The sequence below is a fragment of the Prionailurus viverrinus genome, chromosome B4 (genome assembly GCF_022837055.1).
Source record: "Prionailurus viverrinus isolate Anna chromosome B4, UM_Priviv_1.0, whole genome shotgun sequence".
Classification (NCBI taxonomy): Eukaryota; Metazoa; Chordata; class Mammalia; order Carnivora; family Felidae; genus Prionailurus; species Prionailurus viverrinus.
In genome coordinates this window covers 72,144,178-72,162,692 of record NC_062567.1, presented here as the reverse complement: position 1 = coordinate 72,162,692, position 18,515 = coordinate 72,144,178, and the positions used below count along the sequence as shown (strand labels likewise).

At 40.8% G+C, this 18,515-nt stretch overlaps 1 protein-coding gene across 3 annotated transcripts in view; it reads left to right on the top strand.

Moving 5' to 3' along the window:
- Positions 1-12,643, top strand: part of LOC125169661 (olfactory receptor 10AD1) — a 113,898-nt gene extending 101,255 nt beyond the window's left edge. For all 3 annotated transcript variants that reach the window (XM_047865236.1, XM_047865238.1, XM_047865237.1), the window contains 2 exons: positions 7,348-7,469; positions 9,324-12,643. In XM_047865236.1, coding sequence (XP_047721192.1) covers positions 7,465-7,469; positions 9,324-10,287 — 969 coding nt within the window. In that variant the 5' untranslated portion in view covers positions 7,348-7,464 and the 3' untranslated portion in view covers positions 10,288-12,643. The remainder of the gene's footprint in view (positions 1-7,347; positions 7,470-9,323) is intronic.
- The last annotated feature ends 5,872 nt before the right edge of the window (positions 12,644-18,515 follow it).

The following is an 18,515-nucleotide window of genomic DNA, read 5'->3' as shown; positions in this document are numbered from 1 at the left end:
GGATGATCATGTCTTACGAGAAGGAGGGAAGCAAAATACGGAGTTAGAACTTGAGCTATGATGAAACTGACGTTATTTTTGGTATTTCCATTATTTATGGTATCTCCCACTAGTGCAGATCAATAAGGTCTTCTGGGAGAGTGTGTGACCTACATTTACCTTTTGGACATCACAGGAATCTAGCCCATAATAGGCATCTGGCATGCCCAGCATTGACACATTTATAATATTTGGCCCTGGCCAGGTCATCATCAGGGGACTGCAGGTACTTCGGGGGCCTCAGTTTCAGAGAGATATGGAGAGATTGAAGTGAATCCAGGAGCAAAGAGGTAGCTGAAGCAAAAAGAAGGCAGAAGACTAAGAGAGACACAATGAGAGATTTTAGAACATTTCTACAATTTAACTCAATTGGATAAATCTTTCTTGCAAGCCAATTATTGAAAATGCACATGGAGGAGCAAAGAGACTACTCCGTGTCCATCTCACTTAAGAAAATGGAGATGGGAATGAGCTTAAAATAGACAAGAGGGGAAATGGTAGATCTATAGAAACACTTCCGAAGTGATTTAGTAAGACATTGAGATGGGTCGTCTTTCCTTAAAAATCATTTACATCTGTCCTCCAAATATCTTTTCAATCATGGTCCCATATGCTTTTGTCTATAAAACTTTGTTAGGTACCACATGGCACAACCTGTCGTCTTCCAATTTATTCTTAAATTCCTCAAAGTTCATGTGGATGTGTTAGCAAAACTCATGAGGGTCCAAAGCTTTTGTAAATCTTTAAAAATACCACAATTACAGGGCATTCTGAATAATGCATAAAATCAGAAGGAAAAACAATTATTTTTTTCTGACAATGTAAGGATTTGGTAAAGACCTGGACTGTCTTTCTAATGATGGGGCTACTGCAATAGGTCTCAGAATAAGGCCTGATGGGTGACAGCTTTTGTCTTACAAGGTCTTTCTAGTTTCACTTTTTTTGGCTCCTGGTGAAGAGTCTCACTGTAGGTTACTATCTTTCTAAAATTTTATCTTATCTTATCTTTTATTTTATTGTATTGTATTGTATTTAATTGTATTTTATTTTAGAAAGCAAGGGAGAGGGGCAGAGGGAGAGAGAGAGAGACACAGAGAGAGAGAGAGAGAGAGAGAGAGAGAATCTTAAGCAGGCTCCACACTCAGCTCAGAGCCTGACATGGGGCCCAATCCCACAACCACAACCCTTGGATCATGACCTAATCTGAAATCAAGAGTCAGACACTTCACCAACTGAGCCACCCAGGCACCCCTGTCTTTCTAATAATTCTGATGTGAGAAACAATCCAGCTAGATACAAAATACTTGGTTCTCTTCCTTCACAGATAGGTCTGCAACTTGTGCATTTTTCCTGATCGCTGGTTATGGATGACCCCACTCTCACTAACAAGGAGCTCTGTAGATACTGGTTGCCCTTCTCTTTTAGCAGAGTTAATTCAAGGGCCCTTATAGCTTTCTAGAGGTTTTCATCATGCCTGTATTTTTAAATGATCAATGGTCCTTCTTTTGTTTTTTAAAATCTCATTCTTAGTTAACAAAGAGAAATTGATTATTCACTTTAGGGTGAACTGTACATTCTCTGGGCTGGAATGAGGAGAGTTGATGCCTTTACCTTCTTCCTGAAGGCTGCCTGTTTATCTAGTCTTATTTAATTATGAGAGTTTTTCAGCCTGTCTCTCAGTTCTTAGCCTTGAGAAGCAGTGAAAATCTCCACTCAATTCTCAAATAAGCCCCAATTAGTTAAATGTTTTATTTTATATATTTAATTTCAAAATTATTGAGTATCAGCCATTATGGAAGTTGATGCCTCCAATCTACCCATTCATTGTCAAACTGGGTACAGGAATTTCTATTTCCCTTAATAAATATTGAGGAGAAACTGGTTTTCATCACTGGATCTATCCTTTATATCACAATAATCACATATCTACTAATAATTCAATTTACTAAAAGAACATCTTTTTTAGGGCCACTTTTTGCCTCTTAGAGTCTTCCTCAAAGTTTATGTATAATTTCAATTTATATCTAAACTGAAGATTTTCTGGACTTAATCCATGTTCCCACCTAGATTGGCCATTTTTTCTTTTAAAAATGCCCTTTTCCAAGAACAGCCTCTGAATCTGTCCATCATTAGCAGATGTTTTTTCCTGAGCCTTTTCTTATTACACTTTTCTTATTATACACTTTTCCCCTGAGCATTTCATTATTTTACTACTGTTGAGATCCTGCAGTATTTTTTAATTTTTTTTTAAATGTTATTTTTGAGAGGGAGAGACAGAGACAGAGTGCAAGTAGGGGAGGGGCAGAGAGACAGGGAGACACAGAATCCCAAGCAAGCTCCAGGCTCTGAGCTGTCAGCACAGGGCCTGACATGGGGCTCAAACCCACAAACCATGAGATCATGACCTGAGCCAAAGTTGGATGCTTAACCAACTGAGCCACCCGGGTGCCCTGAGATTCTGCAATATTTTATTAAAGCCCTACTAGAGCTCTTAACCATATCATATTATAGTTCATTTGTAAAAATATCTCTACCCCCAACTGTACTGCATGCTTTGCCAGAACGTAATGCTTAGAAATACATTTTTAATTTGTGGATTCAGTTTTTAAGAGGCTTCAAGGCATTTTGAGGATTACTGACATTTAAAAATGTAAATGTCTCAATATTTTTTAGTTATCCAGTGACCTAGAAAAGGAAACATTAGTTTTGTGGAGCACTTTCCCTACTGCAAATACTGTTCTATGGGATTTACATATATATACATACACACACATTTTTGATTGAATTAATAAATCTCTTAATCTTCAGAACAACCATACAATTATGTATTTTACAGACTTAAAAAAATGGATTTAAAGGAATTTATTTCCCAAGTTGATGCCACCGGGGGCGCCTGGTGGCTCAGTCCAACTTCGGCTCAGGTCATGATCTCATGGCTTGTGGGTTCGAACCATGCATCGGGTTCTGTGCTTGACAGCTCCCTCTCTCTCAAAAAATAAATAAACGTTAAAAAAATAATTTTTAAAAAATTAAAAAAAATAAAGTTGATGCCACTGGCAACATTAAATAATGCAGAAAGTTGGAACTCAGATGTTCATTTATTCTATTTTTCAGCAAATATAGCTATGTGCTAGGCAGTTTCCAGGAGGTAAAGATGTAAAATCCCTATGATTAAGGAGCTTGTAATAGATGGAAGATGTTGTAGCATGTGATGAGTGTTTCCCCTAGCAGATGTAGGAGTGAGTGCCACTTCAGATGGGCTGACCTGGGCAAGAGTAATTGAAGGCTTCACTATGGATGCAGGACTTGATGTTGGTCTTATAAAAGCAAGATTTTGCCAAATAGAGAAAATGTCTGAAGAATGAATTCCAGAAAGAGGGAATCACATACACAGAGTCTTGGAGGCCTATGGTATTGTGGGGGATGTGAGTTGTAGCTGGACTTTAGGGTGTCTGTAGGAGAGTAGGAGAAGATAAAGAATATTTGCACTTAATATAATATGGAGGTTAGAAAGACAAGAGTGAAAGGTGACTTTGTGGTTTCTGATTTAGGTTACTTAGGGTTCAAATAATACAATTAACTGAGGAGGAAGGATAGGAGGAGGAGCCATGGATCCTCCTGGGGGCACTGATAATTATGTAAGCTGGTGTCTGTCCTTTGCCTTGGTACTGGACCAGTCTAAAAGAGACCTGACATACTAGAACTTTCAGTGAAATATTCTCAAAAAACCTACAGAGCAAGAAACTATACCCCTTAACCAGTAATATCATTGTTTAAAAGCCCTTGTGGGACAGAAAGTTCATCTAGCTACCATTTCTGCTTGTCCTAACCTTGAAGGAAATGGAAAACCACTGGTCATCATAGAGGTTTTTCCCAGGATGAACTTCCTCAAGGGCATTGAAGCTCCTTTTTTTTTTTTTTTTAATTCTGCTACCTCCTCCTACTTCTCCAAATACAAACAAACAAAACAACAACAATAACAAAAAAACAAACATTGATACTGTCTCTAGATAAGACCTGGTTGTTCATATGGCCAGAAATACTGCCTCCATGGTGATTTAGAATTTCATTTTCTGAACTTATATCATAAATATGCTATTTAATTACTCATCTTATTGTACCCTCCTCCCCATCCCAACCCTGTTCTTAGGCCTGTTTATTCTTCTTTTAATTATGATAGTAAGATGGGAATATAGGTCTGGAGGATAGAAACCAGGAGACTTCTCACTACTTTTAGCACTGTAGGCCTTAGGACACTAAGTGGCCCAGGCAAAGAAAGCTTACCATGTGGTCCTCCTCAAACATGAGAGCTAGGAGCCCTCTAATATAAGGATTGGGAGCCAAAGCCCAAGCTAGTAATAAACTATTTTCCTGGACGACTTCTTTGAGACCTCTTGGGAATAACTATGATCTCAAGAGGCTACCAGTGGTAGAACTGGGTGCTCAACCATGTCTCAATCACACTCCATAGAGATATTTTTGAGGAAACAAACAATTCAGCAAGATGAAAGAATACTTTGATTTTTAGTCTAAAGAAGAGAAGTCTATGGGAACTTAGTAACTTCAAATCTCTAAATGACAAGTTTTTTACCCTTTGTGGTTTCCAGTTGCCTTTGACACGTTGATTAAGCTATGAACTCTCCAAGAAAAATGATCTCGTGCACACGTTTTCCTACAACATTTCAGAGATGCACGGACACTCTGAAATATACCTACTGATTCCCCAGAGCTCCATGAACTCCTTGATAAATATATCTATCATAAAATTTTTCTGCTCAGAAAAATAATGCTTTTTGGGTGTAGACTAGAGTGGTGGGAAAATGTCTCATTATAATGTAAGATTTTGATTCCTGTCATATTTACTGAAGAGAATCAGGACACTATTGAATACATTCAACAGTTAGCCACAATGTTTCTGTTGCTTGGTCATGAAATTATGTATTTAATCCAAAAAGCAAGGGATCAGGGTATGCAGAAGATAAACCAGGTTTCAAGCTATTTAAGATTTGAAATTACTAGAGGCACATTTTATTTACAGCAGACCTGAAAGAGAATAGCCAAGCCTCACAGAGGCTGAGGCTTTCTGAGAATCTACATGATTTAAACAGGGCTGGTGAATTTGTTTACAACTTAAGTGAACTAATCTCATTCTTAAAACAAACATACTCTACAGAATAAACAATACAGTGCTGTATTGTATTATATTTTCTTTCCTGTGGTCATAGCATGCTAGGAAAGCAACAGGAGCATTGTGGCTAACTGTTGGATGTATTCAATAGTGTCCTGATTCTCTTCAGTAAATATGACATGAATCAAAATCTTGCATTATAATGAGACATTTTCCCACCAGTCTAGTCTACAATAGCACACTTTGTTCATTGTGCTCCTGTGGTCATGGAATGTAGACTTCTCTCCCTTAACTCACCAGCACTATACTTTGATCATTCAACATATGTGTATCAGCACAACTCTGCTCTCTCAGGATCTTCCCAGACATCATCGTGACTCATAGTTTCTTTTCGTTATAACCAAGGCTGTATCACATTTCCTGGTTTAAATTTTATTTCCATATATGTGATTATATTACTAACAATAATCATTAGGGACTTTGAGGGGTTCATTAAATAACACTGCTCTTCCCAACTGAGTCTGAATCATCTGAGAAATAAGACAAGTCTGAGATGGAAGCTAAAACATCATTTTTATTAATAACAAAGCAGACATTTGAGCATTTGGACTTCCTAATCCAGAAGCACAGAGTCAGACAGATAAAATTTCCTCTGTATTGGCAAGACTGTACAACCACAGAGTCTCCCCAAACAGGGTTAGAGGCTACCCTGGAGAAGGCCATTCATTCCCAAGAGGAAGGTGAGAGGAAAGGGATAGACAACACATGCTCCATTTCTCCTTCTAAAGTCACCAATCCAGTAAGCCACCCCCTATGGTATGGTGTAAATGAAGAAGAGAAAGGTCAGGAGTGTTATGCTATCACAGTTTCACCCATGTGGAAGGAAATATCAGGAATATGGAAGAAGTTAATCCCTGCCCTACCCTACTCATGATAGTATCTAGCATTGTAACCATTAAGTCTATGGTTAACTATAGGGTGTAAAATATTAAAACAGTCCTACCTACACCTTCATATTGGCTACTCCTCCAACACAAATCACTGCTCTATTGAGAGGCTCTTAGAACTTTTGAACAGTTCTATTTTGCTTGCAGATGGGTTCTAAAATGAATCAGAACAGTAAGTTAATCAGTTCTGAAGCCACTCTAGACCCACAGTTGATAATGTATTCCCTATTCCTTTCTCCCTGCCAAATGATGTTCAACTACATTGTCCATCATAACTTAACAGAAGGTCTTCAATGATATTAAGTTATATCATTAAACTATAATACTAAGTCAGAGGTTCAAATGTCGTGACATGTGTGGACTATTTTATAAACTATTACTAATTTAAATGAGATTACAGACCCTTGACTCTTTAAACAAGAAATTCAAGGCATCACCGGTGGTTATTTATCTTATATCTGTACACTTGGCATAAGAAAATCCCATGATCCTCTTCTAGTTTAACAAAGCAATCTCACAAGTATATGTGCCTTTCTGAAAACAGAGAGTTATCAGTTTAAATATTACCATGGCCATAATTAAGGTCACCAATAAAAATGATATTTTAGAAGTTCAAGGTTAGGTTTACAGCACATAGCAACAATTTCTTATATCCAGTCTCAGAAAATTCTTTGGTCAGAAATAACTTCAAGGACATGTTTTAGAATAATATGAGATTATCAGCAGCTAAGGAGAATGAATGTTTTCTTATTTTCTTGCTGGTATTTCTTTAAGTAACAATTAAGAGAGCATGTGATTTTCAAGTCAAAGTGCAAAGATTCAGCTAGCACTGAGACAAAATTAAAAATCCTGAGAAGCAGTGTGTCTGGGTGGCTTAGTTAAGCATCCAACTCTTGATTTCAGCTCAGGTCATGACCCCAGGTTCATGAGATCAAACCCTGTTTTGGGCTCTGCACTGAGCTAGGAGCCTGCTCAGGATTCCCCCTCTCTCTCTCTCTGCCTCTTTCCCCTCTTCCTCTCTCAACATAAATAAATACACATTTTTTTTTTAATCCTGAGAAGGTCAAAACATACACTATGAAAAAATCGGAGCAAATAGGGTTATTAACAAATGGAATATGTGACAGTTGAAGTGCAGTACGCACGTAACTTAATATTATTATTTAAGTAAACATCACCTATGGTGTGAATATCAAAGAACTAACAAGGTCTTTACCACAACTTCTCTTCCAGAGTGGCCCATCAGGTCAGACCATCCTCCCTGGATCAGTTCTTCAAATACAATGAGATTTTCTCTATTATTTGCTGCAGTGATTCAGTGACAAACATCACCACCAGCCAAGCAACAGAATGAGGTGGGATATGATTTTCAAATTATTATCCTGTTTATTTATACCAATGCTTGATTGGTTAACCCTGGTTGTTAACAGGGCACTAGATGCCAGGTATCACAGAGTATTCTTTCTGGGACTGTGAACCACAAATAAGAATTTATACTCCTATAGATCCTAGTGCTTTCTTAGGTTGAACTTCAGTTTCTTCTTGGACAAGTCCCAGGCTTGTCTGGAGCATAGCTCACTGACTTCTCTTGCCCAGATTCTGACCTCAGCCCCAATATGTCCACTGGGTCCGTGATTCCAAGCCATATCTTGGATTAAACATTGCTCTCTGACCCTCCCTGCCTTTTCTGGGGCCTGACGAGGAGAATATCTAGGTACAAGTTCTAGAGGGGCATTCCAAATACAGATGATGGGAATGGCCCACTGCCTGACCTACCAGGAAATCACCTACCAAGAATACAAAGCTAAAAGGAGTGGCAGTAATTGGGTACATCTCTTCTAAAATTAAGATAGGCAACTTGAGATATTTAAAGACATGTAGAAAAAAATAAAGATATGGAGAAGAGAAGGGAGTCCACCCAGAGGTAGCTAAATGGCAAACACCCACACCAAATATGAGAAAGAGAGAGGGGGAAGAAAGAGTGAGAAGTAGAAGTGGAAAAGGGAGAGCAAAAGACTAACACAGGGGGTAGAGTGAGAGTGTATAGAAAAAGGAGTGGGAGAAAAGAAAATGAAGAGTAGTTGGCAGAACTTAAGGTTAAAAAGGAATATACTAACCAACTATAAGCATCTGAAAGTGGAAGGGATCTGATATCCTAACTCAAAGACAAGATGAAAAGTACAAGAGAGATTTAATATGAACATAATGACTTCCTAAAATTTACAATAATGAGAAAAGAACATGAGTTTCTGAATTCTCATTCTCTGATGATAGAAAAAGAACAAGACTTATCCCAGAAGCAAAGGGACAGATCAAGATTTTCTGAAGGTCCATTCCAAAAAGGCTGAATTTGTGCCCTGCTCATAGCTTCCCTTGTCTCACAGTGATGGTTGCATACTTTCCACCCAATGGTGCAGAGCCCTAAGTTTCAACCCCAGTAGGGAAACTGTCTCCTATGAGGAAAGCACGCAATAAAGAGTTCACAAGTATGCCCCATCTCCAGCATGCACAGCATGGGTGTTTGATGCAATAGTGGCAACCACTAGGAGAAGGAGTCTGGAAAGAGGATGGATGACTGGTAAGCATGGCTGTTTCCAGAGGTATCCAAATTATTATCAGCTAAGGGACAATGCCAAAGGCTAGAATGTTATTGTTTTCTCTGAAACTTCAGTCATTTATCGTTTTAAATATATACACTAAGACTAAGCATTTTTTTCTTCTAGAAAAATATGTCTTTAAACATTTCCCAAGTGCTTCCTAAATATGATCTTCTATAAGCTAATAGTCACCGTGTCTTCCTTCAAATATTCCATTCCTCAATTTCTTAAACCATTCCTCAGTTAGCCTGGGTTCCAAGCCCCACTATCTGAGTTTTGCACCTTTGAATACATTTTTGTTAGTGGCTAATCCTCCAACATTTGGAGCCCTGTATAAGATGCAGTACTTCACTTGAGGCCTGACCAAACCAGAGTAAAGTATAACCATCACTTCCTCAATTTTTGATATTACACTTCCATGTATGCAGCCTGTAGTGACCTTGATATCTTCACTGCCCCATAACATGGCCACTTACATATTTTACTAAAGTTCTAAAATGTTTACCGCCACTCGTTATTCCTTTATAGCTGGGTTTCTGGGCCCAAGTGAGTACCTTGCATTCCCCTACAACTATCTCACCTGTGCTTGTCCTGTCTTCCCTCCTCAAGCAGGCCACAGATGGTGGACCTAAGGAATGGGAGCACAGTGACAGAGTTTATCCTCGTGGGCTTCGAACAGAGCTCCTCTTCCACTCGGGCATTGCTCTTTGCCCTCTTCCTAGCCCTCTACAGCCTTGCCATGGCCATGAATGGCCTCATCATCTTCATCACCTGGACAGACCCCAGACTCAACAGCCCCATGTACTTCTTCCTTGGCCATCTGTCCTTCCTGGATGTCTGCTTCATCACCACCACCATCCCACAGATGCTAATCCACCTGGTGGTCAAGAACCACACTGTCTCCTTTGTCTCTTGCTTGACCCAGATGTACCTGGTCTTCTGTGTGGGTGTAGCCGAGTGCATCCTCTTGGCTTTTATGGCCTATGACCGTTACATTGCTATCTGCCACCCACTCAGTTACGCCCAGATCATGAGCCAGCATGTCTGTGTGAGGCTGGTGAGTACTGCCTGGTTCTTTGGGCTGATCAATGGCATCTTTCTTGAGTATATGTCATTCCGGAATCCCTTCTGCAGAGACAACCACATAGAAAACTTCTTCTGTGAGGCCCCCATAGTGATTGCCCTCTCTTGTGGAGACCCCCAGTTTAGCCTGAAAATGATCTTTGCCGATGCCATCGTGGTGCTGCTCAGCCCCATGGTGCTCATTGTTATCTCCTACGCCCGCATCCTGGCCTCCATCCTTGGCAGAACCTCTTCCTCAGGTCGGGGGAAGACCTTCTCTACTTGTGCCTCCCATCTGACTGTGGTCATCTTTCTCTATACCTCAGCCATGTTCTCTTACATGAATCCTCGCAGCACACACGGCCCTGACAAAGACAAGCCTTTCTCCCTTCTCTACACCATCATCACCCCCATGTGCAACCCCATCATCTATAGTTTCCGAAACAAGGAAATGAAGGGGGCCATGGTGAGGGCCCTTGGGAGGACCAGCCTGGCCCAGGCAGAATCTATCTAGTGGGAAGACTCCTGGAAGAGAGGTCTCCCCCCACCCACCCAAGTCTTGACAATTGGGCAACTCTCCAATGCTGAGAGCCTCCAGGAAAGAGCACTCATAGCTTTCATTCTACTAGCATCAGTCCTGGAAGATCCTATTGATGTCTAATGCTCATCTGTCTGATTTCACTTCAAGCATTGTTTTCTCTTAGGCCTTCCTGAGGATAATTTAAGACTTTCATGTTTTTCTTCTATGTTGTCACATCTTTTAAAGGCATAAGTGCACTTAACTCCATTTAATTTTTTTCGTACAGTACTTTTACATACTATTCCTAGCCTGAGTTTTGCATACACATTTAGGAGCAAACTTTTCTCTTTCAACTTATCATTGTAGTGTTCTTTTCTTTCTCACATTCCACTCTCATATCCTGAATCCACCCTCATCCACCCCACTCCTGCATAAGAAAAAATAGGGGAAGAAAAAGGGAATTAGGGAGCAGTGTTGACATTAAGAAAAGTCAGAGAAAAGAAGAAAAAGAAAAACTAAGGATGATAAGCCTGAACCCCATCTTCTTAGCTTCCATTAGCCCATAAGGGAGAACTTTTATGATGGCTTTAAGTGGCTACCATAACACTGCATTCAACTTATGTTTATGCTTGTGTGTTGTTGAGGAAATGCAGGTGAGATAGACCACTATGTCAAATCCCTTCTAAATCTTCTAGTTTCCTTAAGTAACATGACTGTTTGATATTTCCCTTATGATCCAAGTGGTCAATGCCTCTGCCAAGCTTCTCAGACTATTAGTTTCCTTCCCTGGTATATACTCCAAATTAACTCCCCTCTCCCTACTGCCTTCCTTTTTCCCAACCATCTTTCATTTCATTGCACCTTACTTCCAGCTTAAATAGACATATTTCATTCCCTGTACTTTAAGTAACACCTCTCCACACTATCTCTACCATTGCAGAAGCCTTTCCATTTGCAACCCTAACCCCTCTCACTTCTTCTAGCTTTTCTCCTTAACCAAATTTAGCGTCCCTTGAGAGAGCATTATATTCTTAACCACTCTTTTTTTTTTTTTTTTTTTTTTTTTAAATTGCATCTTTCTCATGCCCCTTTCTTAATAATAGGAAAGGGAACAGGTCTGTTATTTTCTGGTGCCACTTCCATAAGATGAATGCACCTCAGTTAGGATTCCCTCAAATAGATGTACTACCCTTTCCATAGTATACAAATCACACTACCTTCTGCAATGACTTAAAGCAGTAGCTTCACTCCACAAAATTCTAATCTTTTGAGTCCAAATTGGTGAATCTCTAGATATCAGAGGACATGTGAGAAGCACTTCTCAGTCAGCAAGGAGGAAGAAATGAAACACCACTATAATTGAGAAGAAACAATAAACACAGAACAAAAAATTTTCCATTATCAAAGAGAAATTACACCAGGCAAAGTTAAACAGGAAAGAAAGACTTTATTTAAGACTACTGCAATAGGAGGGGAAGCTGGGTGGCTGCTAGTTGAGTGTCTGACTTCGGCTCGGGTCATGATCTCAGTTTGTGGGTTCAGGCCCCGCATCAGGCTCGCTGCTATCAGCGCAGAGGCCCGCTTCAGATCCTCTGTCTCCTTCTCTCTCTCCCCTTCCCCCTGCTCTCATTCTCTCTTAAAAATAAATAAACATAAAAAAATAATAAAAGACTATTGCAATAGGAGATTGAACTCAACTCTACTAAAACAAGTGGCTGGAGAGTTCTCAAGAGCCGCAGTAGGGCTACCTGTGTGTGGTGACTGGTCTTACTCAAAGGAAAAGTAAGTTTACAGGTTGTAGTTTTGCAATTTGGAGCAAGCTGCCCATTGGTGTTGGGCTCCTACCCTCCCATAGAGACTAGGAAATAGGAATGCCATCTTCCTGAGGGTTGCATTTTAAAGGAATGGCTCCCACAAACAATAAGAGACTCTTAACTACAGAGAACAAACTGAGGCTTAATGGGGCAGGGAATGGGTGATGGCATTGAGGAAGGCACTCTTTGGGATGAGCACTGGGTGTAGCGTGTAAGTGATGAAGCACGGCAATCTACTCCAGAAGCCATGAACACACTGTATACACTGTATATTAGCTAGCTTGACAACAAATTATATTAAAAATAAAAATAAAATAAAATAAAATAAAATAAAATAAAATAAAATAAAATAAAATAAAAAAGGGATGGCTCCCAGGTCATTGAGAAAGACCTTCCCTGGGTCTGGAAACTAGCAAAAGGCTTTAAAGGAGATTCATATACATTTCAAAAGAGGCACAGAAAGATTGGCAATTACAAGTTTTCTAAAATAAATGCTCTGAGAAAAGGGGCCAGGGGCCTATACTTAAGATGAAACCTGTCTAGGAGTTGCGGCAAGATGGCGGCTTAGGAGGACGCTGGGCTCACCGCACGTCCTGCTGATCACTTAGATTCCATCTACACCTGCCTAAATAACCCAGAAAACCGCCAGAAGATTAGCAGAACAGAGTCGCCGGAGCCAAACGCAGACGAGAGGCCCACGGAAGAGGGTAGGAAGGGCGGCGAGGCGGTGCGCGCTCCACGGACTGGCGGGAGGGAGCCGGGGCGGAGGGGCGGCTCGCCGGCCAAGCAGAGCCCCCGAGTCGGGCTTGCAAAAGCGGAGGGGCCTGACGGACTGTGTTCCCACAACAAGCGCGACTTAGCGTCTGGGAGGTCAGAAATTAACAGCTCTGCTCGGAAAGCGGGAAGGCTGGAGGACAAAGGGAGGGAGAGCTGCTGAGCCCCCTGACAACAGAGCTCAGTTTGGTGGGGAACAAAGGCGCTCGCCAGCGCCATTTCCCCCGCCCATCCCCCAGCCGAAATCCCAAAGGGAACTGGTTCCTGCCAGGGAACTTGCTCGCTCCGCGCAAACACCCAACTCTGCGCTTCTGCGGAGCCAAACCTCCAGCAGCGGATCTGACTCCCTCCCGCTGCCACAGGGCCCCTCCTGAAGTGGATCACCTAAGGAGAAGCGATCTAAGCCTGCCCCTCCTGCCCCCGAGCACCTTGCCTACCCACCCCAGCTAATACGCCAGATCCCCAGCATCACAAGCCTGGCAGGGTGCAAGTAGCCCAGACGAGCCACACCACCCCACAGTGAATCCCGCCCCTAGGAGAGGGGAAGAGAAGGCACACACCAGTCTGACTGTGGCCCCAGCGGTGGGCTGGGGGCAGACATCAGGTCTGACTGCGGCCCCGCCCACCAACTCCAGGTATACACCACAGCACAGGGGAAGTGCCCTGCAGGTCCTCACCACGCCAGGGACTATCCAAAATGACCAAGCGGAAGAACTCCCCCCAGAAGAATCTCCAGGAAATAACAACAGCTAATGAGCTGATCAAAAAGGATTTAAATAATATAACAGAAAGTGAATTTAGAATAATAGTCATAAAATTAATCGCTGGGCTTGAAAACAGTATACAGGACAGCAGAGAATCTCTTGCTACAGAGATCAAGGGACTAAGGAACAGTCACGAGGAGCTGAAAAACGCTTTAAACGAAATGCATAACAAAATGGAAACCACCACAGCTCGGCTTGAAGAGGCAGAGGAGAGAATAGGTGAACTAGAAGATAAAGTTATGGAAAAAGAGGAAGCTGAGAAAAAGAGAGATAAAAAAATCCAGGAGTATGAAGGGAAAATTAGAGAATTAAGTGATACACTAAAAAGAAATAATATACGCATAATTGGTATCCCAGAGGAGGAAGAGAGAGGGAAAGGTGCTGAAGGGGTACTTGAAGAAATCATAGCTGAGAACTTCCCTGAACTGGGGAAGGAAAAAGGCATTGAAATCCAAGAGGCACAGAGAACTCCCTTCAGACGTAACTTGAATCGATCTTCTGCACGACATATCATAGTGAAACTGGCAAAATACAAGGATAAAGAGAAAATTCTGAAAGCAGCAAGGGGTAAACGTGCCCTCACATATAAAGGGAGACCTATAAGACTCGTGACTGATCTCTCTTTTGAAACTTGGCAGGCCAGAAAGAATTGGCAAGAGATTTTCAGGGTGCTAGACAGAAAAAATATGCAGCCAAGAATCCTTTATCCAGCAAGTCTGTCATTTAGAATAGAAGGAGAGATAAAGGTCTTCCCAAACAAACAAAAACTGAAGGAATTTGTCACCACTAAACCAGCCCTACAAGAGATCCTAAGGGGGACCCTGTGAGACAAAGTCCCAGAGACATCACTATAAGCATAAAACATACAGACATCACAATGACTCTAAACCCGTATCTTTCTATAATAACACTGAATGTAAATGGATTAAATGCGCCAACCAAAAGACATAGGGTATCAGAATGGATAAAAAAACAAGACCCATCTATTTGCTGTCTACAAGAGACTCATTTTAGACCTGAGGACACCTTTAGATTGAGAGTGAGGGGATGGAGAACTATTTATCATGCGACTGGAAGCCAAAGGAAAGCTGGAGTAGCCATACTTATATCAGACAAACTAGACTTTAAATTAAAGGCTGTAACAAGAGATGAAGAAGGACATTATATAATAGTTACAGGGTCTATCCATCAGGAAGAGCTAACAATTATCAATGTCTATGCACCGAATACCGGAGCCCCCAAATATATAAAACAATTACTCATAAACATAAGCAACCTTATTGATAAGAATGTGGTAATTGCAGGGGACTTTAATACACCACTTACAGAAATGGATAGATCAACTAGACACACGGTCAATAAAGAAACAAGGGCCCTGAATGAGACATTGGATGAGATGGACTTGACAGATATATTTAGAACTCTGCATCCCAAAGCAACAGAATATACTTTCTTCTCGAGTGCACATGGAACATTCTCCAAGATAGATCATATACTGGGTCACAAAACAGCCCTTCATAAGTTTACAAGAATTGAAATTATACCATGCTTACTTTCAGACCACAATGCCATGAAGCTTGAAATCAACCACAGGAAAAAGTCTGGAAAACCTCCAAAAGCATGGAGGTTAAAGAACACCCTACTAGCGAATGAGTGGGTCAACCAGGCAATTAGAGAAGAAATTAAAAAATATATGGAAACAAACGAAAATGAAAATACAACAATCCAAACGCTTTGGGACGCAGCAAAGGCAGTCCTGAGAGGAAAATACATTGCAATCCAGGCCTATCTCAAGAAACAAGAAAAATCCCAAATACAAAATCTAACAGCACACCTAAAGGAACTAGAAGCAGAACAGCAAAGGCAGCCTAAGCCCAGCAGAAGAAGAGAAATAATAAAGATCAGAGCAGAAATAAACAATATAGAAACTAAAAAAACTGTAGAGCAGATCAACGAAACCAAGAGTTGGTTTTTTGAAAAAATAAACAAAATTGACAAACCTCTAGCCAGGCTTCTCAAAAAGAAAAGGGAGATGACCCAAATAGATAAAATCATGAATGAAAATGGAACTATTACAACCAATCCCTCAGAGATACAAACAATTATCAGGGAATACTATGAAAACTTATATGCCAACAAATTGGACAACCTGGAAGAAATGGACGAATTCCTGAACACCCACACGCTTCCAAAACTCAATCAGGAGGAAATAGAAAGCTTGAACAGACCCATAACCAGCGAAGAAATTGAATCGGTTATCAAAAATCTCCCAACAAATAAGAGTCCAGGACCAGATGGCTTCCCAGGGGAGTTCTACCAGACGTTTAAAGCAGAGATAATACCTATCCTTCTCAAGCTATTCCAAGAAATAGAAAGGGAAGGAAAACTTCCAGACTCATTCTATGAAGCCAGTATTACTTTGATTCCTAAACCAGACAGAGACCCAGTAAAAAAAGAGAACTACAGGCCAATATCCCTGATGAATATGGATGCAAAAATTCTCAATAAGATACTAGCAAATCGAATTCAACGGCATATAAAAAGAATTATTCACCATGATCAAGTGGGATTCATTCCTGGGATGCAGGGCTGGTTCAACATTCGCAAATCAATCAACGTGATACATCACATTAACAAAAAAAGAGAGAAGAACCATATGATCCTGTCAATCGATGCAGAAAAGGCCTTCGACAAAATCCAGCACCCTTTCTTAATAAAAACCCTTGAGAAAGTCGGGATAGAAGGAACATACTTAAAGATCATAAAAGCCATTTATGAAAAGCCCACAGCTAACATCATCCTCAACGGGGAAAAACTGAAAGCTTTTTCCCTGAGATCAGGAACACGACAAGGATGCCCACTCTCACCGCTGCTGTTTAACATAGTGCTGGAAGTTCTAGCATCAGCAATCAGACAACAAAAGGAAATCAAAGGCATCAAAATTGGCAAAGATGAAGTCAAGCTTTCGCTTTTTGCAGATGACATGATATTATACATGGAAAATCCGATAGACTCCACCAAAAGTCTGCTAGAACTGATACAGGAATTCAGCAAAGTTGCAGGCTACAAAATCAATGTACAGAAATCAGTTTCATTCTTATACACTAACAATGAAGCAACAGAAAGACAAATAAAGAAACTGATCCCATTCACAATTGCACCAAGAAGCATAAAATACCTAGGAATAAATCTAACCAAAGATGTAAAGGATCTGTATGCTGAAAACTATAGAAAGCTTCTGAAGGAAATTGAAGAAGATTTAAAGAAATGGAAAGACATTCCCTGCTCATGGATTGGAAAAATAAATATTGTCAAAATGTCAATACTACCCAAAGCTATCTACACATTCAATGCAATCCCAATCAAAATTGCACCAGCATTCTTCTCGAAACTAGAACAAGCAATCCTAAAATTCATATGGAACCACAAAAGGCCCCGAATAGCCAAAGGAATTTTGAAGAAGAAGACCAAAGCAGGAGGCATCACAATCCCAGACTTTAGCCTCTACTACAAAGCTGTCATCATCAAGACAGCATGGTATTGGCACCAAAACAGACACATAGACCAATGGAATAGAATAGAAACCCCAGAACTAGACCCACAAACGTATGGCCAACTCATCTTTGACAAAGCAGGAAAGAACATCCAATGGAAAAAAGACAGCCTCTTTAACAAATGGTGCTGGGAGAACTGGACAGCAACATGCAGAAGGTTGAAACTAGACCACTTTCTCACACCATTCACAAAAATAAACTCAAAATGGATAAAGGACCTAAATGTGAGACAGGAAACCATCAAAACCTTAGAGGAGAAAGCAGGAAAAGACCTCTCTGACCTCAGCCGTAGCAATCTCTTACTCGACACATCCCCAAAGGCAAGGGAATTAAAAGCAAAAGTGAATTACTGGGACCTTATGAAGATAAAAAGCTTCTGCACAGCAAAGGAAACAACCAACAAAACTAAAAGGCAACCAACGGAATGGGAAAAGATATTTGCAAATGACATATCGGACAAAGGGCTAGTATCCAAAATCTATAAAGAGCTCACCAAACTCCACACCCGAAAAACAAATAACCCAGTGAAGAAATGGGCAGAAAACATGAATAGACACTTCTCTAAAGAAGACATCCGGATGGCCAACAGACACATGAAAAGATGTTCAGCGTCGCTCCTTATCAGGGAAATACAAATCAAAACCACACTCAGGTATCACCTCACGCCAGTCAGAGTGGCCAAAATGAACAAATCAGGAGACTATAGATGCTGGAGAGGATGTGGAGAAACGGGAACCCTCTTGCACTGTTGGTGGGAATGCAAATTGGTGCAGCCGCTCTGGAAAGCAGTGTGGAGGTTCCTCAGAAAATTAAAAATAGACCTACCCTATGACCCAGCAATAGCACTGCTAGGAATTTATCCAAGGGATACAGGAGCACTGATGCATAGGGCCACTTGTACCCCAATGTTCATAGCAGCACTCTCAACAATAGCCAAATTATGGAAAGAGCCTAAATGTCCATCAACTGATGAATGGATAAAGAAATTGTGGTTTATATACACAATGGAATATTACATGGCAATGAGAAAAAATGAAATATGGCCTTTTGTAGCAACGTGGATGGAACTGGAGAGTGTGATGCTAAGTGAAATAAGCCATACAGAGAAAGACAGATACCATATGGTCTCACTCTTATGTGGATCCTGAGAAACTTAACAGGAACCCATGGGGGAGGGGAAGGAAAAAAAAAAAAAAGAGGTTAGAAAGGGAGAGAGCCAAAGCATAAGAGACTGTTAAAAACTGAGAACAAACTGAGGGTTGATGGGGGGTGGGAGGGAGGAGAGGGTGGGTGATGGGTATTGAGGAGGGCACCTT